Raw genomic sequence first — 27,177 nt, 5'->3', positions numbered from 1 at the left:
TAGACTTATTTTTTCTTGAGTGTTAAATATATACATGGGTACTTATTTATTAAGTGGTTGAGTTAGTTGTTGTGAAAACCCTAATTTTAAGTTTTCTAATAACTGAGAAAATCTACATTAAGGAAGAATTTTTGCATTTTACTTGTTCTTTTTCTGAACAGAGATTGTGAAAAAATACTGAGGTTGACTTGAAAGTATCATTTATGAGTTATAAGACTCTTGAGTTGGCATCTATATTTTAAGGGTTGGGCAAGAAACAAGTTATCTTGTAAAATACAAGGATATTTTCTATGGACATGGACGTTTTTGTTCCCTTTCCACTATGTAGCAAGTATGAAATTGCAGTTTCATAAATACTGTCGTGTTGAGTGTGCCAGGAGTCCATTCATAATATGTGACTTAGACAAAATAACTGGCCTAATAACTTAGGGTACCATTTTAGCAATTCATATTTTTAAAGTTATCCACATTAGAAAAAATACTGTAATAGCAGTTCATAGTTGAGTAGATTGACTTTTTTTTTTAAACTAATTTTATTTTTTATTATTTTTAAAAGATTTTATTTATTTATTTGACAGAGAGAGATCACAAGTAGGCAGAGAGGCAGGGAGAGAGAGAGGAGGAAGCAGGCTCTCCGCCGAGTAGAGAGCCCGATGCGGGGCTCGATTCCAGGACCCTAAGATCATGACCTGAGCCGAAGGCAGAGGCTTTAACCCACTGAACCACCCAGGCACCCTGAGTAGATTGACTTTAATTTAAAAAGTTATATTCTAGTCAAGAAGACCAAAACTCAGTTTAGTCAGCATAGGCTTTAGTTAACATAGGCTTGGGAGCCTTTTAAAAAATTTGATATAGGGACTCCTGAGTGGCTCAGTCCTGGAGTCCTCCACTGGGCACCCTACTAAGCAGGGGGTCTGCTTCTCTCTCCCCATTGTTCCCCTTGCTTGTGCTCTCTCTCTGACAAAATCTTTAAAAAAAAATTAGATATACTGTGGATGGAGTTAGATAATAGATTAACTGTAATCCTGGTTTAGGGCGTGCTCTCATTGGTTCACACATAGCCTTGTTTTTGTTTTATTTATTTTTAAAGATTATTTATTTTAGGGAGGTTGAGTGTTTATGTGGCTGGGGGCTGTGCAGAGGGAAAGAATCTCAAGCAGACTCCCCACTGAGTGCAGAGCCTGATGCTGGGCTCCATCCCAGGACCCTGAGATCACAATGAACCAAAATCAAGGGTGGGACACTCAACCGACTGAGCCTCCCAGGCTTACTGTCTTTTTAAGAAATTAAGAAGCCCCTGTGAACCCACCACCAGAGCAAAAGGATAGTCCTTAATAATCTGCGTCTGACTTTTTTTTTTTTTTTTTTTAGGTTCTCTCACCCTCATGCCTCTCCCCTCCCCCCATAATTTAAAATCTGAATTCTGTGTTTTCATTCTCTAGTTTTCTGGTTTTGTTTTTTTTTTTTTTTAAGATTTTATTTATTTATTTGACAGAGAGATCACAAGTAGAGAGGCAGGCAGAGAGAGAGGAGGGAGCAGGCTCCCTGCTGAGCAGAGAGCCCGACGCGGGACTCGATCCCAGGACCCTGAGATCATGACCCGAGCCGAAGGCAGCGGCTTAACCCACTGAGCCACCCAGGCGCCCCTAGTTTTCTGGTTTTGTATAGCTTCATCACATCTTCAGGGATTCTTAGAAAGCATATCTTTTTGTTTTGGCTTTAATTTTACAAAAAAGACATTCTATATGTAATCATTTAGGACTTAGTATTTTTGTTTAATATTGTATTGCTAAGATTTATCCATTTTGCTTCATGTCATTGTAGTTCCTTCACTTTGCTGAGTAATAATCCATTGTAGTAAAGTAACGTAGTTTGTTCATTCATTCTCCTGTGTATGGGCATTTTCCATATTTTCTAGATTTTTGCTACTGTGAACAATTTTGCTATGATCATTTTAATACATGTCTTTTGTACAGGTAAGTTTCTCTTCAAACATACCTAGGAGTAAAACCCCTGGGTAATAGAGAATGGGATTATTCAATTTGTGAAAATTATGCCAGACATGTTTTCCCACTACCAATCTATAAAAGACCCTGTGGACATACCCTTTCTAATACTTGGAATTGTCAGACTAAATTTGTGTTACTTGAATGGGTATAAATGGTATTACATTTTTATTGGTCTTGTGTTTTTTGTTTTTTTTCCTGTGAGAGGCTTGTTTGTGACCTTTGTTCCGGTTTTGTTTTGTTTTGTTTTGTTTTCTTTCACTTGGGTTGTTTGTGCTTTTCTTTTGGATTTTAAGTCGTCTTTATATAGTTAAGGTACTTTTGTTGGATGTATATATTCCAAAAGTCTTCTCAGTTTGTGACTTTCCATGTTTTTTAGGGTGTTTTTGATTACTAAAAGTTATTGATTTTAATACACTTGAATTTATTTTATAGCCAACACTTCTGTATCTTGAAGGAACTGTTTTTCTTTTTCTTATTTTATGTGCCAGTATCTGTTAACATTGCACATGATATTTATTTCAAGGCCCGAGATTGCAGTGGTAGGACAACAGAGAAGGTGGAATGTAGCTTAAGATGTGAATAACACTCATTGCTCATCCCTAACCTCCAGTAGAAAATAAACCCTTGTTAAAAGCTGGTTTCACATTTGTGCTTTAATCCTGAGTGAAGGTCACTGGTCTGCTATCATGATTTTTTCCCTAACTTCTTACCATCCTGTAGGTCTCTTGAATGATTTACCCTTTCTCTGGACTTATGGTTCAAAAATATATTTTTTTTAATAATGACTGTTGGTGAGAAAATGAATATGATCTTCCTGATTCATTTAGATGAACATTAAAAGGATGTTACATGGATATTTATATTAGAAGTTATTTTTATTCTTGAATTTTAAAATAGTTGGAATAAAGCTTAAAGAAATTTGTATTAGAGCATTCTGCAATAAAACATTTTCGGAAGTTATTTTTCTGTACTTTGGTTTTAAGTTTCTAAAAAGGACTTCAATTGAATGCTGTTCTGCTATTCATGCAGCTTGTCACAAGCATATTTGTATGGCAGGTACCCATATCTCCTGTCACTTCTATATATTACGTACTTTGTTCTCTGGCAGATTTGAATTCGGAAATCTCCTCTCCTCCAGAGCATGAGTGCACGTACATGTGCACACACACACATACCCTGCTCTTTCAAAGCCATCCTTGTACATGTTTCTGCTGTTGGGAAAGTGTACAGAGAGAACTTCTTGTGTTTCATTAATAAAGGTATCATTGTTGCCATCACATAAATAACAAGAATTTGTGTACGGCTTTATCAAGTGCTTTTTTGTATGCATTTCCTCCCCTTTAATCCTTACCTAAAACGTGGGTGATTGGCAGGGCAGTTTATAGTCCTACTTTAGACTGGTAATACTGAGGTTTGAAGACATAAAGTCAGCATGTTCCTGGTACATTAAGATACTTTGTATTTGCTGGATGGGTGGATGAGTGAATGAGTAAATGGTTAGTTATGCTCACCCTGATCCCCTTTGGATTATACCATTGCTTCAGATTTAGCTATGCCCCAGCAGAGGTCTTGATATATAGTAGAAACTAGAATGTTTATTGACTACAACTTCTGCTTCTGACTATGATGGAGTAACTGGTTCTGGACTAGCCTTTCTGCCATTAAAAAACATGAAACTGGACAAAACGTATGAAGCAGATCTTACAGGCTTTGGACAACAGGCCTGTGATCTTGAAATTCATGAAATGAGCCTCAGGATTGCCACTGTTTTCTGCCTGAGAACAATTTCCTGAGCTGGAATCTAAGCAGAGCATGGTGGCCTAACTGTATTGAGTCAGAATTTAGGGCAGCTAAAATGGCTAGAATCTTCAGGGCAGGACACTGGAGAAGAGGAAGCGCTATGGGAGGGCTTCCCAAATGTTTCTGTGTGGATTCCTCATGAATTATTGGTGAAGGGTAGAGCTCTCCATTGGGGAGAAAGGCTGGAAGGCTTATCAGAGTGGCTGCTCCAGAGTTGGGAATGGAACAGAGATGTTAGAGGTTGTGTAGCTGCGGGATATTGGAGCTCTGGCCCAGGCAGAATTGAGAGAGAGAGAGAGACCTGATTGACACCCTGGGCATGTGGGTGAAACCCTAGAAAGACTATGAGGTAAAGCAAGGACTGATAAACTCTGTCAATAAAATTTTATTAAAACACAACCACACCCACTTATTTTCATTCTGCAGTGGCAAAGTTTAGTATATTACAGTATTCAGTATTCCTCATTACCAGGACTGTAGGTCTGTAGGCCTCCAGTGTTAATTCACTGCATGTCTCTGTAAGAAAAGATTTTCTGACTTTTCCTAGAGTAAAGCCTACTCTAAACCTCCTATAACAAAGCCTATAATCAAATCCTGACAAAATCTTCAGAGGAGACAGAACTTGGTAGTTGAGTTCTGCCAGGTTATGGAGACTTGGGAAACATCTTAGGCTTTCCATAGTTTTGCCCTAACGAAAGTACTACTTGATCTTTATTTAGAATTAGAGTGTCTTTAAGCATTTTTACCCCCTGTATTGTTTTGGGATCTTCAAACAGTGACAGTGACTCTAGCCTATACTCTCTAATACTTTGAAAGTCTGTGGTTATTCACCTGGATAAATCTATGTAGGAATACATCTCATTCCATTAAACACACACACACACACACACACACAACCTTTTAGTCTTCTTTTACGGGGGAACTTTCTTGTATCTTCTATCCAACATCAGTATTTAGTTTAAATTGAAAAATTTGGTTATCCCCAAAGGCTTAAGAACTAAAATAATTCTCTAAGAGGACCAAGGTTTGGGGCACCTGGGTGGCTGAGTCGTTAAGCGTCTGCCTTTGACTCAGGCCATGATTGCAGTGTCCTGGGATTGAGCCCTGCATCAGGCTCCCTGCTCAGGGGGGAGCCTGCTTCTTCCTCCCCAGCTCCCTGCTGCTTGTGTTTCTCTCTCTTGCCATCTCTCTCTGTCAAATAAGTCAAATCTTAAAAAAAAAAAAAAAAGGACAAAGTTTCCTTTTTCTTTCTGAATATTTTATAGATGTGGGTATAATTTTAAAAACATTTTGAAATTTTGAATTGTTTTGAGCATATAGGCAGAATAGAATATAATAATATGTACTCACCACACACAACTTTTTCACAAGCTGGCATTTTGCCAAATTTGCTTTTTCTTAGGAAGTAGTACTCACATACGTATCGTGTGTGTATACCTCCTTGATGCTGTTCTATTCCTTCTTTTCCCCGTGATAACCACTCCTGAATTTTGTGTCGTTACCTCGAGTGATTTTTACACTAAAAATAATTTATCTGTAAATTATATATAACATTATCTTAAGCATTTTCAAGCTCTTTATAAAAGGAATCACTTTATACGCATTATTCTACAACTAGTTTTGCCACCCACCATTTTTGTGGGTTTAGAAATGATGAAAGATATCACTGTAATTCATTAACTATGCAATTTATAACTTCATTCTCTTGTTGATGGACATTTAGGTTTCCAGTGTTTTGTGATTATAAAAAAGTGCTGTTGTGAACATTGATTTTAACCTATCTTACTGTGTTTTTGTTGGAGTTTCTATACATAATGTAACCAGAGATAGTATTGTTGCTGTAGGATATCCACGCCTTTGGTTATTAGTTATTACTAAATTGCTCCCTAAGATGGTTTTATAGTTTTGGTTTTGTGCAGTTAATATAATGGATTCCCTAAAGCCCACATGTTGTGCTGAAGGAAATATGACATGAAAATCTCATTTTTCGGGGCGCCTGGATGGCTCAGTGGGTTAAAGCCTCTGCCTTCAGCTCAGGTCATGATCCCAGTTCCTGGGATGAGCCCCGCATCGGGCTCTCTGCTCAGCAGAGAGTCTGTTTCCTCCTATCTCTCTCTGCCTGCTTCTCTGCCTACTTGTGATCTCTGTCTGTCAAATAAATAAATAAAATCTTTAAAAAAAAAATCTTTTTTTCTACAGGTAAATTGAAAATTGGCTGTTTAGATTCTTGGTACATTTGTTCCTGTTTAAAACCTTCTTATGGAAATATTTAAACATATACAAGTAGAGAGAGCGCCTGTGAACCATGGAGAACCCCTATGAGTTTGCAATAATTATCAACATAAATCCATTCTTATTTCACTATCCTGCAACCCCCCAACTACATTATTTTAAAGAAAATCTCGGATTTTCAAATAGTATCATCTGTAAATACTGTGTATCTCTCAAATTAGATATCAACATTCCCACCAAGAGAAATTCATACTATACCATTATTGCCCTCTAGAGATAATTCTATAATGTTATTATTCCGTATTCAAATTTCCCAAGGTATCAAGTTTTTAGTTTTATCTACAGTATATTACATTTAAAAACAGATACTTTCAAGGTTTAAGTTTAATATGTCTCCTATGAAATGTACTTGTAGATTTCTGATTTATTACAGAATCATGTTTAAACATAGTACCAAGGGCACCTGGGTGGCTCAGTTGTTAGGCATCTGCCTTCTGCTGAATCAGGTCATGATCCTAGGGTCGTGGGATGGAGGCCCCCGCATCAGAGGCATTAGGCTTCCTGCTTGGCAGGAAGCCTGCTTCTCCCTCTCCCACTCCACCTGCTTGTGTTCCCTCTCTCTCTGTTTCTCTCTGTCAAATAAATAAATCTTTAAAAATAATAAATAAAGAAAATAAACACAGTACCTAAAAAGTGATCTGGGTATAGTCTAACCCTTTTACTTTATAAACAAAAGAATTGAGGCTCAGAGAGGTTGAGATTTGTTCAAAATTGGCTAGTTCATTTGTAGCGGAGCTGGAATTAGAAGGCAGATCTTCTGACCCTGAACGCATTGCTCTTAACACTAATTACATTGTATTGGCTGCCTTGTATACTTATTTAGTCCATTACCTCTATCAATTTTTTTAAAGTTTTCTTATTTATTTTTTAGTAATCTGTATCCCCAAAGTGGAGCTCAAACGCATGACCTCTATCAGTTTTGTAAATCTAGCATGTGTTTTTTTTCCCCCCAGTGGCTTTTCTTAAATATTAGGCTACTGTACTGTCTGTGAAGTACTAATCTTGTGATTTACATCATAGTGTATTTTTAAAGGAATTTGTGAAAGGATTGAATTATAATATCAACACTTGTGCCAAAGATATTGAGCTGTTCTGAAAAGCTACTTGTCTTTTCTGACCTAGATACACAGTTTCCAACTGTGGCAGAGGATGCCAGAAACAGGAGAATGAGTGTTGGCAAGAGTCTGGAAATTAAATTATTTTATTACTGAAGGATCTAATCTGACTCTTAATATTTAGAACTGTTATATATGAAAAATTTTTCTGTATCAACATAATACTTAGTGAATTTATGCATTTTTTTGAGTCAAAACCAGTTATTTGTTTTGCCAAGGTGAAGAGTAACTTCTATTTGTTTTAAAATTCATGATTTTTAACATTATTGCTTGTTTATAACTAGATTGCAGGTTCTGAGGTTGTTTTGCAAACAGCTAATTAAGAAAAATTATCATGTCCATTCTCTCCAGATACAGTTTCTTTGCCATGTTCTGTTCTGTAGAATGGCAACAAAAAGTCTTTTGAGAACCAGAGACACCCTTTGAAGCTTGTTTACCAAGGTGCTGGTTTACCCTTCAGTGTTAAATGTGCTGCAGTGGGCACAGGAAGACAGAGAATACTTGAATACTTAACTCTTTCTTGGCACATTCATTCCTGCTTTTTCCTTTTGACTGAAATTGTCACAAGATCTGTAAATTTCAAAGATAGTCTGATGCCCTCTGTCAGAGCCTTTTAGTGAAAAGAAAATAACTACTGAGTCATGTACAGTTCAGGTGTTACTTCATGTTTGATTGTGATATAAAGGACTAGATTTCAGGTTGAGCTTTTAGAGATCACTGTGTAAAATTAAATACACACCTGGTCTTTGATTTACTCATGGGCACAGTGATGTGAATTGGAAAAGATGCTAGAGACCCAACCCCAGTTCTAAGGATGGCTCTGCTGATGTGTGATCATAAACAGATCATTTAACATTTTTGTGTATTCGTACTTTCATATTTTAAAAGATTATAAAATGTATACTGTTTATTCATTTTTTACTACTTTTCAGGGGGTTGTGAACATTGAATGTAATGCTTTATGAGAAAATATTTTGTGAAATTCATTTGAATTTCTCTTTTGTGCCAAACACTGTTCTAGCTGTGCAAAACAAAGACTAAGCAAAGATAACATGCCAGTGGTAAATCCTATGGAGATGTAAACAAGTCAGAGATGTGCTGGAGGAGGGCTTGCTAGCTTAAATAAGATGATCAAGGATAGGCTCATGATAAGGACATTTGAGAAGACACCTGAAAAAGTAGGGGAAGGAGGTATTTGGGTATCTGTGACAATAAATAGCAGATGTAAAGGCTTCAAGGAGGGGAAGATGTGAATTGTTTGAGAAATAGCAAGGATACCACTGTGGATAGAACACAGTGAAGAGGGGAGCAGTGGGGTATGTGGCCAAGAAGTTAGGGGCAATCAGATTGATTTATAGGTCATTTTATGAGGTGTTTACTAGGAGACCGGAAACCATTGGAGGGGTTTGAGCAAAGAATTGACATGACCTCTCAACAATAGCCGAATTATGGAAAGAGTTCATCATCAAATGTCCATCGACTGATGAATGGAAAAGATGAGGTACACAAGCACACAGAAGTTATTACTCAGCCATCAAAAAGAATGAAATCTTGCCATTTGCAATGATGTGAATGGAGCGAGAGTGTATTATGCTAAGCGAGATAAGTCAGGAAGAGGAAGACAAATACCATAGGATTTCATTCCTATGTGGAATTTAAGAAACAAAAGAGATGAACATAAGGGAAAGGGGAAAAAAAGAGAGAGTGAGGCAAACCATAAAAGACTCTTAAAACTACAGAGAACAAACTGAGGGCTGCTGGAGGGGAGTTTGGTGGGGAATGGGCTATGTGGGTGATGGGCATTAAGGAGGGCACTTGTCATGAGCATTGGATGTTGTATGTAAGTGATAAATCACTGAATTCTACTCCTGAAACTGATATTACACTATATGTTAACAGAATTTAAATAAAAACTTTAAAAAAAGAATAACATTATCTAATTTAAATTTTAAAAAGAACACTCTGGATGCTATTGTTCTAGGTAAACAGAACAGGGTAAAGGTGAAAGATTTGGTGATGGAGTAGATGTGGGTTATGACTGTAAGAGAGCTGTCAAGGATGACTTTTTGTCATAAGCTATTGGAGAAAAGGAGTAGTTGCCTTTTCTTGAGTGAGGGAACACTGGAAGGAGCAAAGTTTTTTGGGGGGGCGGGACACATTTTAAGATGTTTATTAAATAGCCTTCATTATGTATTTGAGTGTGAATCTGGAATTCATGGTGATACAAATTTGGTGGTCCTTGGTGTCTAGTGGTATTTAAAGCCTCAAGCCAGAGTGAGATTGTCAAGTGAGTACATGTACAATGGTGAAGGGATTCAGTGTGAGGGCTGAGTCCGAGGCGTTCCTGCATTTAGAGGCTCTGAAGATAAGAAAGAAAGAAGCCAGCAGAGTAATTTATGAAGTAGGAATAGAACGAAGATGGGAGTTCTGGATGGATGCCAAGGGAAGGAAAATGTTTCAAGTAGGGAGCAGTCAACTGTGTCACCTGTTAGTGAGAGAGGTCAACTAAGGTGAGGACTGAGAATTGTTCACAGTATTTAAACATCATGGGAGTCTTAGGAGACCTTGACAAGAGCTGTTCCAGTAGAGCATTGGGGTGAGAGGCTGATGGGGGTGAATTTAAGAAAATGGAAGGAGAGGAAATGGAAACCAAAAATGTAAGTTCAAACAGTTCTGCTCTAAAAGGGGCAGAGAATTAGGGATGGGGAGCTAGAGGTTAAGGAAAGTTATGCAAGAGAGAGAGAGAGAGCGTGCAAAGGGAGTGATTAGTGGAGTCATATTCTTGAGTAGGCAAAAGGGGATGGGATTTAGTAGGGTTTGAGTTCAGTGCTGTCCATAAATAGGAATAGGAACAATTCATTCATAGTGAAAAGGAGGAAGAATATGTGGGAAAAGATGCAGAGGGTTGGTGTTTTGAAGGAAATAGAAATCAGGATGAGCAGTCAATTGTGAGGCTATGGGATGGAGGCATAGGTGTTTGAAAAAAGACAAGGTGTAAAATAATCGTTAAGAAAGTGAATGCTTTCTTCTTTCTCTCTTTTTTTTTTTTTTAAAAGACTTTATTTGAGAGACATAGAGAGCTCATGTGCATGAACGCAGGAAGGGCAGAGGGAAAGGGACAAGCAGACTCCCCACTGAGTGGGGAGCCTGGCAAGGGCTGACATGGGGCTGACACGGGGCTTGATCCAAGGACCCTGAGATCATGACCTGAGTTGAAGTGAGGTGCTTAACCCACAGAGCTACCCAGGTGCCCCTGAATTTCTACCCCCCTCCCCACCTCCCCACCAATGGAGCTTCTTGGACATTGAAGGATGTTTAGCATCCTGGGATACCAAATGCTAGGATTACTCACTAGTCATTATGACTACCAAGAAACTCTGCCTCACATTTTCAAATCCCCCAGGGTTGCAGTACTGTTTGAGAACTATTGATTGTTGGGCCTTTTGAGGAAAGATCATGAATTTAGAAAAAAGAACATAAGCATAGTTGTGTGATTTTTTTTTTTTTTTCCTCTTCTTAGTCACATCCAGCTGTCCAGGGTTATTGGTGTGGTATGGCCAAGGTTGGATTTAAGCAGGTTTGGAATTTTGCCAGGAGGGGTTAACAGAGGGAGTTGCTGGTGTAAATGAGTGACAGATGATGGATTGTATAATTTCGGTCAGATAAGGACAGAGTGAGGGTGTGAAAAGGGTGAGGGATTGTGAAAGGTGGGTTGGACTGGGGGATTAGGAGCCTTGGTGGGGGTGGGTGTCTAAAGTAGGAAAGAAGATGAGAACATTGGGGGAAAGGAATACAAGGAATGGAGAGCCCAGCATTTTAAAAGGATCATCTCTGTTGTTACTGAAATTGCTAAGAATTATGCTAGGAGTAGAAAGTGAGTGTGTTTGAGTGAGTTAAGTGGTAAAGTCCTGAGGGGATGGGAGAGGGTTTGAGGGATTAATCCAAGATGGGTGAAATAAGTCAAACAAACAACGGAATTTCTGTTGATAGAGGAAGAGTCAGAAATTCCCTGTAAGTCACTGTATTGATGACTGCCATGGCGATAGATGGGAAGAGATGGTGACCTTTCAGGTGGAACCTTCTGGAATTCTGCAATTAGGTGCTCTCTAAGGACTGAATTCAGATTTTTATTGAGCCTCCCTGAGTGCAGGTCATTGTAAGCCGTGCTGTGGAGGTAGAGTAAGTTACTTCATTAAGGAGCTTATGATAAAAATACTGAAGCCAGGTGTTGTTAGTAGGAAGTTGAGAAAATGCTGGATGGCTTAAAGAAGGGAGCAGTTATATCGATCTCAAGTACTAGGCAAAGCTTCATGGAGAGGTAGATTTGAGATGGACGGTTAATGGATAGAAAAATGACAGATCATGGTGGAGTAGAGGTTATAGTCCAAGTAAGGGAAAGGTTTAATTTTAAAGCTTAGCAGTAGGGGCACCTGGGTGGCTCAGTTGGTTAAGTGTCTGCCTTCGGCTCAGGTCATGATCCTGGGGTCCTGGGATCAAGCCCCACATCAGGCTCCCTGCTCAGTGGGGAGCCTGCTTCTCCTTCTCCCTCTGCCCCTCCCCCTGCTTGTACATGCGCATGCACACACACACACACACACACACACACTCTATATAAGTAAATTAAAAAAAATTTTTTTAAAGATTTTATTTATTTATTTGACAGATCACAAGTAGGCAGAGAGGCAGGCAGAGAAAGAAGGGGAAGCAGGCTCCCAGCTTAACAGAGAGACCGATGCGGGCCTTGATCCCAGGACCCTGAGATCATGACCTGAGCCGAAGGCAGAGGCTTAACCCGTTAACCCTCCCAGGCGCCCTAAAGTTTAAAAAATTTTAAATAAAACTTAGTAGTAGTGCATTACAAGATGTTCTGGGGAGGAGTCATTATACTTGTTTTGGCTGGGAACTACAGTGATGAGAGGAAGGACAGGGAAAGGATTACATTAGTGTTGTATTATGGAGGACCTTGGTACCACACAGAGTGGATGAATGGAATGCTGGTTGATTATGTAATGATTAGTCATTGAAGTTTTTGAAGGGGAACTTGACATTCTCAAGGTTAAGTTTCCCCCAAAGAAGGGCTGCAGTGGGGAAAGAATAGTGTAGGATAGGGTAAATTTCCTCTAAATGGCAAAACATGGGGTGCGTAGGTGGCTCAGTTGGTTAAGCGTCTGCTTTTGGCTCAGGTCACTGTCCTGGGATGGAGTCCCTCATGGGGCTCCTTGCTTAGCAGGGAGCCCGCTTCTCCTTCTGCCTCTGCCCCTCCCCAGCTTGCTTCTCCCTCTGCCTCTGCCCCTCCCCATTTGTGCTCCCATTTTCTCTCTGTCAAAATAAATAAATAAAATCTATTAAAAAATAGTAAAACATGGCAAAGCTAGACATTGTAGTGTATAAGATTTCAAAATATAGGTATCTTTGATTTGGAAACATCTTTGGTAGTAAAGCAAGGATCAGAACTCAGGATTTCCATTCTCATGCTGTGTCCCTTTTCTTGTTTTTAATTCAAGGAGCTTGCCTTATTTATAAGTTTATACTTGGCTTTCAGAACAGCACAGTCTTATTTTATTTTCCTCCTACCTCTTAGGCCATCCCTTCTCTAACTGTAGTTGTGCCTCTTCTGCTTTCTCCCATTCATTGGTATACTTACCTACTCCCTTGGTGATCTTGTGGCGTTATATGCTAGCTTTATGCCAAAAAATACCAACTGTATATCCTAATCCAGACCTCTCTTCTAAACTATAGGTTCACATCCAGTTGCCTACTTAAGATATCAGTATCTGGAATTCAGCATGTACAGAGGTGAATTCCTAATCTTAATCCCCCAAACCTGCTCTCCTTTCACCTTTCCTAACTCATCTGCTCAAGCCAAAAACCTTGAAGTTAGTCCTGATGCTTTCAGCTCACTCATACTCACACATCCATTTTGCTGGAAAGTCCTGTCATCTTTCCTTTCAGAATATATACATAATCTGATTACTAAACCTCCTAGTGGTCTCCTTCCTTCCACTCTTGGCTTCTCTATTATATATTTCAACATGGCAATCATAGTGACCTTTTAGAAATATGAGTCTGATATTATCACTTCTCTGCTTAAAACCCTTCAAGGGCTCTCCATCTCACTCAGAGTGAAAGCCACAGTGTTTAAAGTGACTGGAAAGACCTCCAGTATTAAGAGTTGACAGACTTTGGTCCATGAACCAAATATGGCCCACTGCCCGTTTTTGTATGACCTGCAGGCTTAAGAATGGTTTTTATGTTTTAAAATGGTTAAAAAAAATTAAAAAATTGATATTTTGTGATGTGAACATTATATGAAATCAAGATTTCTGTGCCTCTAAATAAAGTTTTATTGGGATATATCCACTCCCATTTGTTCACATCTTGTCTATGGCTACATTTGTACAATAAAGGCTGAGTTGAGTAGTTATGACCTCATGGCTTGAAAAGCTATTTAATATCTAGTCATTTAGAGAAAAAATTTGCTCATCTCTGCCCTTAGTAATCTGGCCCTTCACTATCATCCCTCTGTCCTTGCTGCCTTCTTTCTTTCTTTCTTTCTTTCTTTCTTTCTTTCTTTCTTTCTTTCTTTCTTTTTTCCTTCCTTCCTTCCTTCCTTCCTTCCTTCCTTCCTTCCTTTTTCTTTTCTTTTCTTTAAAGATTTTTATTTATTTATTTGAGAGAGAAAGAGAGAGCATGGGCACACAAACTGGCGGGGTGGGGGGAGGGTAGCAGAAGGAGGGAAAGAGAAGCAATCTTTCCGCTGAGCAGGGAGCCTGATGTGGGACTTAATCCTAGCACCCCAGGATCATGACCCTAGCTGAAGGCAGATGCTCAACTGACTGAGCCACCCAGGTGCCCCCTTGCTACCCTTATTTCTTCTCCTCACCCTTCTCTTGCTATCCAGCCACATTGGGCTCCTTGTTCGTCCACTTCACCAAGCACATTCTTCTTCCCCTGCCAGGAATGCTCATTCTGCAGATACCTGCGTGGCTAACTCCCTTACCTCATCAGTTCTTTGCTTGGGTGTCATCTTCTCAGTAAGATCTGACCATCTACGTAAAATTGCATTCCTCTCCGAATACTGCCTCAGTGGTACTTTCACTGCCCCTCTTCTCTTTCTTTTCCATACCACTTCACACCTTCTAATATACTGTTTACTTACTTTTGCATATATGGCTTCATTGTTTTCCCCTCTCTGATCTTAAACAACAAAGGCGGGGATTTTTGTCTGTCTTGTTCACTGATGCATCATAGTGGCTGGATATTAGAGGTGCTCAGTAAAGACTTGTTGAAATGAATTGAATTATTGGTTCTTTAACCAAATGGGCCATCTAACAGGGTGGTACAGTTTTATCATGTAACTATTCTGTCAAGGACTGGGAAGGACTGGTGTCTATTTATTTTAGTGAGGAAATACGTTTTCCTTACTACCATTTCCTTCGATGGGTTACTTGCTAATATCTTTTCCATCTTGCTTAGAGACAGTCAGTATGTATTCAGAAAGTGTTCTGGTTCAGCTTTAGCGGGCTCCAACAGCCCATTCTATGTTAGGATTATAGCCATGGGTATATCACTCTTGTTTAACTGTTCATTGGTACAGGGCCTTTTGACCTGATCCCAGTCTTGCAAGGCTTCAAATGATATGGTGGGATTGAACGTTTCCTCCTTCTGGGTGTTTGGGGTAGGGATGAATAGCTAGATTTTTGGAGTAGGCGTATGTGGCTTATGGGTTTTTCAGTTTAGCTTTCCCCTATGTGCCTTAGGAAATTTCCAGAGGAAAATACTGAAATTCTGTGTTCTTCTCATGTGACTATTATACACAAACTCAGTGACACCATATAGAGACAGTTTATTTGAAGGGTTTTTGGGAAGGAGTATTTGTCCTTTGTGTGCCTGAGTTGATTCATCCCCTGTTGTATTCCCTGTACTACCAACCATAGTGCCAGGTACACAGTAGACAATTAATTAGTATGTATTTGGTCGTAAATCTCATATAATTTACCTTAAAGTAATGTTCTTGGAGTATCAGTGAGGTCTTTTTCTAATTTTATCTTGCCCATCTTTAATATAGTGGACATGTGATTGTTTCATAATGAAGAAGTAGAACCCAGATATTTTATTTATACATAGCCTCTTTGGAGAGGTTACATGTATTAGTATTAACAAAAAATAAAGTTTTCTACTCCACTACTATTTTGAGAGTAGTAAGTAATTTCCTGGATTTTTATATCATAGTGTTTGCAAGATATTACTTGGAATTTCTTAAGAAAGTAGGTGTATTGTAATAATTATTTGCCTTAATATTTAGTATTTTCTCTTAATTCCTTTCCAGAAAAATGCCTAAATATTTGACTTAGTTTTATAGTATAAATATAGAGAGCATAGTCATTCTTCAGTTTTGAGGTTTGCTTTTAGGAAAAGGGTCTAGTATTCATATCTGTAAGAACCTAGCTTTGTGGGCTGGGTAGTCTGACCTATAAAGCCTTTCACCTTTAAGGTCAATTAAAACAAAGATACCACCACTAACAGGATGACCCATGGAAGAAAAAGTTGATAAGTTGGACTTCATACAATTAAAAACTTCTGCTCAATGAAAGACACTGTTAAGATGATGAAAAGAGAAGTCACAGCGAGAAAATCTTTGCAAAACACATATCTTGACAAAGGATTGCTACCAGAATATATAAGAACTCTTAAAACTAAACACCAAGAAAACAGACAACCCCATCAAAAAATGGGTAGAAGATCTGAACAGATACCTCACCAAAGATGATGTACAGATGACAAATAAGTATTTGTAAAGATATACAACATCATGTTATCATGGAATTCCAAATTAAGCAAAAGTGGGATACTACTACATAGCTATTAGAATGGCTCAAATCCAAAATCTTGACAACACCAAATACTGATGAGGATGTGGTACAACAGGGACCTCATTTATTGCTGGTGGGAATGTAAAATAGTACAGCCATGCTGGATGAAGGAGTCTGGAAGTTTCTTTCCTTCCTCTGTCCTTCCTTCCTTCCAGATTTTGTTTATTTATTTGAGAGAGAGAAGGGAGCAAGCATTAATTAAAAATTAATTAAAATTAATGGGGGGGATCAGAGAGGAAGAAGCAGACTCCCTACGGAGTAGCGATCCCAACTAGGGGTCCGATCCCAGGACCCCAAGACCACAACCTGAGCTGAAGGCAAACACCCAACTTACTGAGCCACGCAGGCGCTCCTGGAAGTTTCTTACAAAGCTAAATTAAACATTGTCTTACCACATGATCCCATTATTGTGTTCCTTGGTATTTACCCAAATAGCTTGAAAACTTATATCCACACAAAAACCTGTACATGAATATCTTTGGCAGTTTTATTCATAATTACTAAAAATAGAAAGCAACCAAGCTGTCTTAAAGTGGGTGAATGAATAAACTGGTGCATCCAGACATTGGAATACTATTCAGTGATAAAAAGAATTGTCATGGAGCAGTCTTAAATGCGTATTGCTAAATGAAAAAGGCCAATCTGAAAAGACTGTATACTGTATGGTTTTAACTATATGATATTTGGAAGAGGGAGGGTTGAGTAGGTGGAGCATGGGATTTTCAGGGTAGTGAAGCTGTCCTGTATAATTCTGTAATGCTGGATACATGTCATTATACATTTGTCAAAACTCACAGAATGTACAACACAGAACCCTAATGTGAACTGTGGACTTTAGTTAATACTTGGTTGTTCATCAGTTGTAACAATGTACCACACTGATGTAAGATGTTAATAGTAGGAAAAACCGTGTGGTAGGGAGAAGGGGCATACATGATTTTCTCTACTTTCCACTCAGTTTTTTCTATAAACATAAAACTGCTAAAAAGAAATCCATTAATTGAAAAAGCAGTGCTTGATTGAAAAAGTGCTACACATTCACATATATGCCTACATTCTACCTGTTGCATAAAGCTACTCTTATTTATTAATAAGTAGAGCACATCTAATATTTTCTAGGCTCTGTTTTTTTAAAGATTTTTTTTTTTAAATTTATTTGACAGAGATCACAAGTAGGCAGAGAGGCAGGCAGAGAGAGAGAGAGGAGGAAGCAGGCTCCCCTCTGAGCAGAGAGCCCAATGTGGGGCTCCATCCCAGGACCCTGGGATTATCACTTGAGCTGAAGGCAGAGGCTTTAACCCACTGAGCCACCCAGGCGCCCCTAGGCTCTGTTGTTAAAGGTGCACATATTGTTTGCTATTTCAGGGTTTTTTCCCCCTTCTGAAGTCATTTATTGAGTGTATACTTTTTGTCAGAAACTTTCAGGTATATTTCATTTAGTTTGAAGTAGATACTATTTACCCCATTGCCCAGATGAAAAAGCTGTGACTCAGAGAAATGAAGTGGCAAGGCTCGTGCTTGAATCTAGGCCTGTTTGGCTCCAAAACCACAATCTTGGCTTTACTGCCTGCTTCTGTTTTGTGTTTTTAATTAGGTTGTATTACTTCTTTATGCTCTAGTTTCCTTATATGTTGAATGGAGGTAGTAATTGAAATTGTGAGGATTAAATGAGTTAATGTATGAAAAGCTTTTAGAACAGTGCCTGGTACAGAATATGAGTTACATAAATACTAGCTATTAATTAGTAGTGGAACATTTCCTTATATCATAGATAAACTGAGAACCAAAGAAATTAAATGATTTTCTGAGTCTTAAAACTTTCTAAAGTCACATAGCTATTAAATGGCAAAGTTGAGTTTTTTTTAATTTCAAGGCCAGAATTTTATCTACTGTTAATGGGTTTTATTGTTTTTGTTTTTTGTTGTTGTTTTTTAAGATAAACTCTAAAAATGTGTTGCAGTTTCTCTCTATCTGCTTACAGTACACCAAATATAATTAAAAAAATTTTTTTTTTTGTCACTCAGGTTGATGTAGTAGGGGAAGAGCATTGGGCTGTAACTTAGGTTCTGGATCAAGAGGCCTGAGTCCCTGGGTTAGTTGTGTGACTTAAATATCTCTTTAGCTCATTTGTAAATCGAAGGGTGGATGAAGTTGGGCCAGATGATTTCTAAGTTGCTTTTATAGCGCGAACAATGTGATCTTGAGATACACTGCTTTTATCATGGATTATTGCAGTATACTATAATACTCTGAAGTTCCCGGAGCTGCTTGATTTATGTGTAGAGCGGTTCTCTCTGTGCTAAATGACTGAAGAATGCTGTATTTTGGTATTGGTGATCCACAGTTTCTCCACTACATCTACTTTTTCTTAGCTTCTTCCCTTTTTCTTTCTCTTTTCCTTTCTTTTAAAAATTTTATTTGAGGGGCAGGGACAGAGAGGGAGAAGCAGACTCCCCACCAAGCAAGGAGCATGACATGAGGCTGGATCCCAGGATCCTGGGATCATAACCTGAGCCAAAGGCAGTTAACTGATTGAGCTACCCAGGCACCCCTCTTTCCTGCCTTCAGTTTACTTTGTTAATACAGCTGAAATTTTGGCTTTACCTTTTTGCAGAGTGAAGCACATGAACTTTGCTGCCAGTTCTCAAATGAACACATAGCAGTCTTTTTTGGCTGCTGTATTCACAGCTAAATATTGAATGGCTGAATCCCCTAGAATGGTGAAGTGGGGTTGGGAATGGGAAATGCTGAAGACTTCTTTTGTGTAGTACGATCTTTATACAAAAGGATCTTTGAGATATGTCTTACCATGGGATCATGTTTTAGATTGTTTCTTGACTTTGTTGTATGAAAAGACCCTGTGAATTGCAGCATGTTTGTGTTCCCACCCTACCTTCGTGTGATATGTATAATAAAGTAAGTCTGATTGATTAATTCAGTTACATGATTTTTTTTTTTAATCAAGTTTTGCTAGCTTATTTCAGGTGGATTTTGTAGAGTCAGGGAAGTTGATGACAGGATATGAATAGTTTTGCATGTAGGTCATAGCTGAGTATCATTTGTGGGTCTCTTTTTTCATGTGCAGTATTGGGGAGCCTTAAATGTAACTTTCCTGGTTTCAAAAACTCAAAAAGGACTTTTTTTTTAGATTTATTTATTTGAGAGAGAGAGAGAGAGAGCGCATGTGAGCAGGGAGGGGGAGGGGCACAGGGAGAGAGTCTTAGTGGCTCTCTATCTTCCAACCGTGAGATCATGACCTTGGTGGAAACCAAGACCCAGATGCTTAACTGATTGTGCCACCCAGGCGCCCCAAGGATTTTTTTCTTTAAGAGAGCAGCTGATAGTATTAGGAAACTTACAGACAGAAGTATAGGGGGTTTCCTTATTTAAAGGAAATATAAAGGAAAGATATTGAGATGAAGAGGAAGCTACTTTTTTTTTTCCCAAGATTTTATTTATTTATTTGATAGACAGTGAGAGAGAGTATGAAAGGGAAGAAGGTCAGAGGGAGAAGCCCACTCCCTGCAGAACTAGGAGCCCGATGCAAGACTCGATCCCGGGACTCTGGGATCATGACCTGAGCTGACAGCAGTTGCTTAACCACCCAGGCGCCCGAGGAAGCTATTTTTTTTTTTTTTTTTTGTGAGTTTATACATACTATGGTGTGTAAATAACTTCCGATAGCCACACAGCTAAGCATGTATTCTCATTGGATGGTTGCTGTCTACTTTGTTTGTTTTTTAACATCTTGGCTTATAATTTTATAAGGATTTCATCAGTGCTCAGAAGAGTTTCCTTTTACCCTACCTGGAATAAAACTTCATAAAGATGGAGTAAAGGGGTAATAGAATAGTGATAAACCTCTGAGCAGATAGACACAGTGGGACTTTGGTGAGAGTCATCCATGGGTAATGAAGTCAGGATCTAGTGAAGATTCAGGATATAAGTGCTGTTTGTGATAACAGCACTTAAAGGTTGAAGTCAGGAGGCAGGGTCTCTCAGGAGTTGGGGGAACAGAGCCAAAAAGCATTCTAAATTTTAGGCCTAAAAATGATTAAGGAGGAAACATTGTGCCAGCATATACTGGCAAAATCAAGTGGAAAAGCTTCATGGTCTCAGTCAATGGTGGTGTATTTTTCAGGTATATTATCTGCTCTTTGGATAGGTCTGGTTAATGCCAATTTCTAATTGAAAATCTTATGGTTAACTGCAGTGGTGTTGCCATGGATAGTAGTATTACTTTTTCAGGTAATACTTCTTTGCTGAATCTGTGTCTGTTTATTTATTTCATTGAATGCAAGTCAGCCAGCTGCCACATTTTGACTACCAGGAGTGTTACTTTTTTGGCCATATCACTTAGGTTCTTGGCTGCAGGCCTTCAAAAGATATGGTAGCCTTTTTTGTTGGAAATGAGGTCATTTTCCTCTATAAAGATTATTTCTTTTTTAATTTTTTAACTTTTAAAATTTATTTGACACATAGCAAGAGAGGGTTGGGGGGAGAGGGAGAGGGAAAAGCAGGCTTCCCGCTGAGCTCCATCCCAGGGTCCTGGGATCATAACCTGAGCCAAAGGCGAGCAACAAAGCCACTCAGGTGCTCCAAGATTATTTCTTTTTAGTCAATAACATGTTTATGGGCTCCACACTCAGATATGAAGCTAATTGTAAATAATCATTTTTGAAAAGTTGTTTTTCTTTTTCTCTTGCAGGTGTATTCTAGAGAATAAGTCTTCAAACATCTTTGCCATATTGACTCCGAGTTGCCAGGGGACTCAGGCTTATGAGGAGGTACTGTCACACAAAACAGTGTCTAGTGAAGACGACAAGAAAGTGGGGAAAGGATTGGAAAAAGAAGCTAAAACGCTATAGAAAACCATGGTAGGTATTATTTGTGATTCCTTCATTTATTTATAAAAGATTTGAGTAGTTTAAAATTGGAAATTTAATAGTGAAGGCAAGTGAAAGACAATGGTGTTAATTTTTGGCTCTAGTGTATCAGATAAAGATGGCACTCTACTCTTTAAGCAAAGCCAATGAGTTCAGATTTATTATGAGCCCTTTAAACCACAAGATGAAGCCCCATGAGCCCTCAAGCCATAAATTATTAAATACAAAGGAGGGAAGGCTCATAAATAATATTTTCTAATAAAACTGACATTAGCAAACTGATACAAGGATGGCTTAGGTGACCTTGAACTTGAAATTGTGTAATTTTTCTCTAGTCTTCTACCCTAAGTTCAGTTTTTTTCCCGTGGACATAAGAAATCTTGAATTAATGCTCTAATGAGTGATACGGATGGTGCAGAATTTTATGAAATGTTCGAGTATTAAACTCAAAAAGTTACCTTTTCCACATGCTTTTAAAATAACAGGGTCAAGTGTTTGGTATATTGGGGGGCACTGAACCTAACCTCAAGTAAATCTTGCTTTTTTGTGGAAAGTTCATACTCAAATTAGATGAGATGTTAGATGAGATCATAATCTCTGGTGCCTAGTGTTTCAGCTGGTAAAATGTGTTGATTTTTTTTCTTCTAGTATTTTGGTTCTGGAGGATGTTGTGTGAATTTTTTCCCTAAGTATAAGTGAGAAAAGACTTAAAAAAGATGTTATAAGTGGGAGAAAAAGCACAAAAATATTAATCATCAGTATGTTTGAAATATGTTGTTTAGCAAGTCTGATGGTATTTCTTTAAGTGTTAGTTGATTTTTTAAAAAATTTGTTCTAAGGATTATAATTTAGTTGACTTGCTCTTAGAGAAGAAATTCTCCCAAATATTTTAATTCTGGATGGTGGGGAAAAATGTTACTTAACTTGGGATTTTCTCTGTCATTTCGTTTTAGGTGAGGTCTAAGAAAGGATACTGTGACTTCCGTTTCTTCAAATATGAATTATGTGCCTCTTCAACTTATTTATTATAGTCTTGATTTTCTTACATTTTAAATGCTTTTTACTGATATTTGTCATAGTTGATAAAAATTCCTTTCCTAGTTTATTCATTTTAAATTTAGTTTAGATTTCCTGGTGTTTACATAATTTTGTGTTTATATAATTTAATTGGTTGGTAGATGTTTTCCAGTTTTTCCTATTGCTTTACACCTTAGATCTTAGAGTTGAATGACAACTTTCTGTTTCTGCATATTATTTATAATTTAATTTTTTAAATCTTTAAGGAGTACCTGGGTGGCTCAGTGGGTTAAGCATCTGCCTTCAGCTCAGGTTATGATCTCAGGGTCTTGGGATCAAGGCCCGCATTGGGTTCTCTGCTCAGCGGGGAGCCTGCTTCCCCCTCTCTCTCTGCCTGCCTCTATTCCTACTTGTGATCTCTCTGTCAAATAAATAAATAAAATCTAAAAAAAAAATCTTTAAGTCCATTTGGATCTTGTTGGGGTAAATAAGATCGCCCTCCCATTTTTTTGGTCTTTTTTTTGTAATACTGCTTATTCTTCCTTTGACCATTGTTACATGGTGCTTATCCTGTCACAAAGTAGAGTCTTGGATTTAACATTCTTGAATTTAACATTGGCAGCATGTTATTTGTGAGAGAAACACCAAAGCTTTGTGGTATGTAGCAGTATGTCATTTTGTTAAGGGAAGGCCAGTGTGCAGGGCTGAGTAATTTAGCTAACCAAATAAATTAGTAACTCACCATAAAACTAAATGACAGAGACGATCCCAAGTTAACAGTTTTTTTTTCTCCACCATTCAGAACTAAAAAATTAGTAAATTTCTCCTTCTCTAGAGAGAAGTCAATAATTTAATAATTTTTCTCTAGAACAACCTGGCATCTCCAATTTGTTATATGGCTTTTTTGTTTTCTTGTTACTTATTTTGGGATATGTGAATAATTTCAAAAAGTGATTAAAAAGTTGGTTTCTTTGCAGCAAAAGATTCCAGTTAGAAAATTGGTTGTGGACTGTGAGCAAGGCAGAAATCTAGACAGAAATGGGTTTTATCTAGAAAAAAGGAAAGCTCTGTGATTGATTTGAGTCCTTATAATAATTGAAGGTTTCAAAGGTTTACTTACCTTTTTAGCTATAGTGTACTTCATTTTATAGGGGACAGTAATACTGTAGCATTAATTTACTAGTGTTCAAACTAGTATGATTTTTGAACATTAATATTCAAACAGAACAAGAGGCAGGACTGATAAGGACTTGAGAATATTTTATTTTATTTTTAAAAGATTTTATTTATTTATTTGACAGAGGGAGATCACAAGCAGAGAAGCAGGCAGAGAGAGAAAGGAAGAAGCGGGCTCCCCTCTGATCAGAGAGCCCGATGCGGGGCTCAGTCCCATGACCCTGGGATCATGACCCGAGCCGAAAGCAGAGGCCTTAACCCACTGAGCCACCCAGGCGCCCCTTGAGAATATTTTAGTTTGTGGTAGACTTTAGAACAAAATATTTACCATCTACTGGCATATTAGTTCATTTAAGTAAAGACACTGTAGCCATCCTTTACATGGAATACTTTGGGCTTTATGGAAACTCACCAACTTATCCCCGTTCATTTTGCAGTGTACTGGTACAAGTGTCTTCATGGTATTTGTAAATTGGGAAATATTCAAAAGTTTCTGGAAGTGTGACTCGTGAGTGTGAAGGATCTGCTCTATTAAATTTTCATGAAATTCATTCTATTTCTAGGCTCTAATCTGCTCCACTGATTTCTGGGCCAGCGTGTCATTTTAATTACTGCTTTTTAAATTTTTGGTATTTTGTTTTAGTATAATGGTACCACTCATCCATCTTTGTAGAATATTTCTTGATATTTTCATTGATTTTTTTTTTCTCCAAATGAGCTTTAAAATGATTTTTGTTGAATATTAAGTAAAGCTATCTTGAGAGGATTTGATTGAGAACGTAATACGTTCATAAATTACTTTGGGGAGTTGATTCTTTTGTAGTATGTATTTTCCCCATTTTGGGGTTTGGAATGTTTTCTGCTAATCTGTTTTGAAAATTAAGGTCTTGCACCAAGGGTGTGAATGCCAAATAGTAAATAGAGTTCTGATGTTACCCACAGTTTTTCTATAGTGTTGACACTTATCTTTGTATTTTATATTATTACTGTATTATGAAATCTCAATTTTTCAAGTTGCATAATTCTTCAGCAGTTTGGAAAGGAGTGACTGGGTATCACGAGTCACCATCATGGTTCCTAGATACTTTGTCAAAGCTAGGAAGTATCTTTTTCTTGCAGATGATGTGTGATACAGATGACCTTTTTCAAAGGTCGTCTGTATGTATCGGTATTCAAAATACTAGATTCAGCTAAAAGGTAGCATGTACATGATGCGGAGAGTGAATCTTACCAAAATAAAAATGAAAAATCGCTAATTTTCTAGTGTGGAGTTCAGTAGAATGATGTTTTACTTTCTATTCTGTGCAATTTTTTGTTGTCTCAACATTAATTGTTTCACAGTGGTTTGACAATGCTATGACTTGACTGAAATACATATATGTATTTTAATATATTTGTATATCATACTTTTCAGGTAACATTACTTTTATTGAAGTAATTGTTTTCTTTCTTCTCACAGAGATCTATTAGATCTTTTGCCAATGATGATCGCCATGTTATGGTGAAACATTCAACAATCTATCCATCTCCGGAGGAACTTGAAGCTGTTCAGAATATGGTGTCTACTGTTGAATGTGCTCTTAAACATGTGTCAGATTGGCTCGATGAAACAAATAAAGGCACAAAAACAGAGGGTGAGACAGAAGTGAAGAAGGATGAGGCCGTAGACACCTATTCCAAGTGAGTGTGGCCTGACCTTTGTGGTGCTGTACCGCAGTGCTCAGAAAAGCTGAGTACTCTCCCACTGGGTTTCATTTGGTATATGGTGTTCTTTAGGTTTTCTCATTTCTATGACTGTAAACAAGGAAGTAAATGTTTGTGGAATTTTTCCAAGTTACATTTGAAAGGAAGTCAAGAGAAAAACAACGATTAGACCAGGAAAAAAAGATGGACTTGTTCAGGATGCCTTTTGAGAGTGCACCAAGCCCTTTGAAGCTGTCATTTTTGGAGATATGAAATGTCACTTTTTTCATGTGTTGGCTCAGCCTTCTGAATTCAGAAATAGGTCTTTGGGGAAATCATAAAATGTCATTTTTTTTTAGGTATTTAAAAATCTTGGTGGAGAAGAAAGAGTGCAGGAAAATGTGTTCTAAATGTGTTTTTGACCATACCTACCTTGTTGAGTCCCAGGATTCAACACAGTGTCTGGCATGTAGTAAATGCTCACTGGATATCTGTGGAATGAATGACGGACTAGCAGGAGCCAGAACCTTCAGCAGTTAGGGCAGAGTGTTCTCAGTGCTGTAACAGTAGTCAGAGATGAGTGAGATTAAGCTTCATGATAACTGCAGTTAGATCAAGAAACTCTGTGTGACGTGCTAAGCTTCCCGTTTTGAGCAGTGACACTATAATTGGAATAAATATGATTTACTTGGAAAGAAGAAGCTCCTTTGATTGTACTGTATTTATAGGATTAAGAGCATTACTTTGGCTATAACATAAAGATAGAGGTTATAGAATTTGTTTCAGCTTTCAATTTTAAATGTGATAAATAAATAAAGAATAGTGGGGAAGTTTTGATAAATCGATTTTCTTCTCTGAAATATAGTGTAACTTTTTCATCTTTAGATGCAAGATAATCAGTATCGGTTTTCAGCTAAAGAACATAATTCCTTGAATTTGTTAACTGTTTACAGGTAATATCTACATTGTGTGTAGTACTAGCCTTGTCAGCTTGGAGCTTCTTGGCAATAATTCTTCAAGTTTTTCTTGAATGTGATGGCTTTAAAATAGATACTGTCAAATTTTGAGGTTTATCTTAATCAGTAGTATCCAGTAATCTAGCTCTATATATCCCAGTCCCTGTGCAAATTAGTTTTGCACTTCATATTTAAATTTGTACTATGGAATGTGTTTATGCCCTTTCAAAAACTTCTTAAAAATTTTTGATAAAATGTGTATAACATAAAATTTACCATTTTTAAGTGAAGTTTCATTTACTGTTGGAATTTAGACTCTCAGTACTATTTCTGCTGTTTTTTTTTCAAGGCTGCGCAGACTTTTGGAAAGTGCTCCAGCAGACTTTTGCTTAACTGGATCAGGTCACTGTATTTTAAAGATTTTTAAAAAAATAATGTGCTCCACACTTTCACTTGGACTTGTAAATATAGCTCTGTGTGTGGGTGCTCTAGACTGTCTTTGTGAACATTGCTAGGTTGAGCACTTGTCTTGATTCCTCCCATGTGTCAGAACTCAAGGAGGGCAGAAGGTTGGGGTCCTTATTTTGTGTAAAACAGAGGCAGGTACATCTGAGAACAGAGCTCTTTTCCAGTAATAGACACGGGTGAGTGAGCTCCTGATGTATGCGAAGTACTACAGAAGGCAGCGAGATGGGTGAGGGCTATCTTCTATTAAGCACCTGCTGCTGCCAGGCATAGTTAGGAAGCTTTTACCTGCGCACTCTTTATTTTACCTTTTTATAAACTGACTCAGAGAAAGCTTCCACTATTTATATTATTAGGAATATTAGGGTTCTGTTCTTAACTTTAAGTAATTCCCTATATTTGGGTGTTTGCTTTATGGTATCTCCTGTATTTAAATTAATTATTTAAATTCAGGGCTGAAGTAGGAGTTCCTTTCTCAGTTCAGTCATGCTGTCATCTGTGTAAGATCAAGTATATCTGAATTATGACATAGAATTTAATAAACAAGTAGTAACGGTTAGTTAATAATAGCTAAACACTTACTGAGTGCCAGTTACTATGGCCGACTGGTTTTCACATTATGTTACAACAAACCTGCTGGTATGGGTTATTATCACTCCCCTCCTTTGCCCCCATTTTACCTATGGAATTTCTGTTGCTTCAAATTTGCAAATGAAAAGAGAGACTCGGAATCATTAACAAACTTTAACTTGCTTGAGGTCAGTGAATGAGTATGTGTGGTGGGCCAGGATTCATTTTCATCTGTTGGGACTCCAAATCCAATTTTCTTAGCACCTTCGCCTCAAATTCCTGTGACTAAAACGTGAGAGCGTAGAGCAGGGAGAGTTTATATGCTGGTTCTGGGG

At 37.9% G+C, this 27,177-nt stretch overlaps 1 protein-coding gene across 4 annotated transcripts in view; it reads left to right on the top strand.

The window, feature by feature from the left end:
• STRBP (spermatid perinuclear RNA binding protein) overlaps positions 1-27,177 on the top strand; it is a 132,456-nt gene that overhangs the window by 50,998 nt on the left and 54,281 nt on the right. For all 4 annotated transcript variants that reach the window (XM_032865814.1, XM_032865811.1, XM_032865812.1 and 1 more), the window contains exons 2-3: positions 20,798-20,966; positions 24,628-24,848. In XM_032865814.1, coding sequence (XP_032721705.1) covers positions 20,964-20,966; positions 24,628-24,848 — 224 coding nt within the window. In that variant the 5' untranslated portion in view covers positions 20,798-20,963. The remainder of the gene's footprint in view (positions 1-20,797; positions 20,967-24,627; positions 24,849-27,177) is intronic.

Source organism: Lontra canadensis, unplaced genomic scaffold (assembly GCF_010015895.1).
Source record: "Lontra canadensis isolate GAN:19392208 unplaced genomic scaffold, GSC_riverotter_1.0 scaffold30, whole genome shotgun sequence".
NCBI classification, from domain to species: Eukaryota; Metazoa; Chordata; class Mammalia; order Carnivora; family Mustelidae; genus Lontra; species Lontra canadensis.
This window is presented reverse-complemented; position numbering and strand designations above follow the sequence as displayed.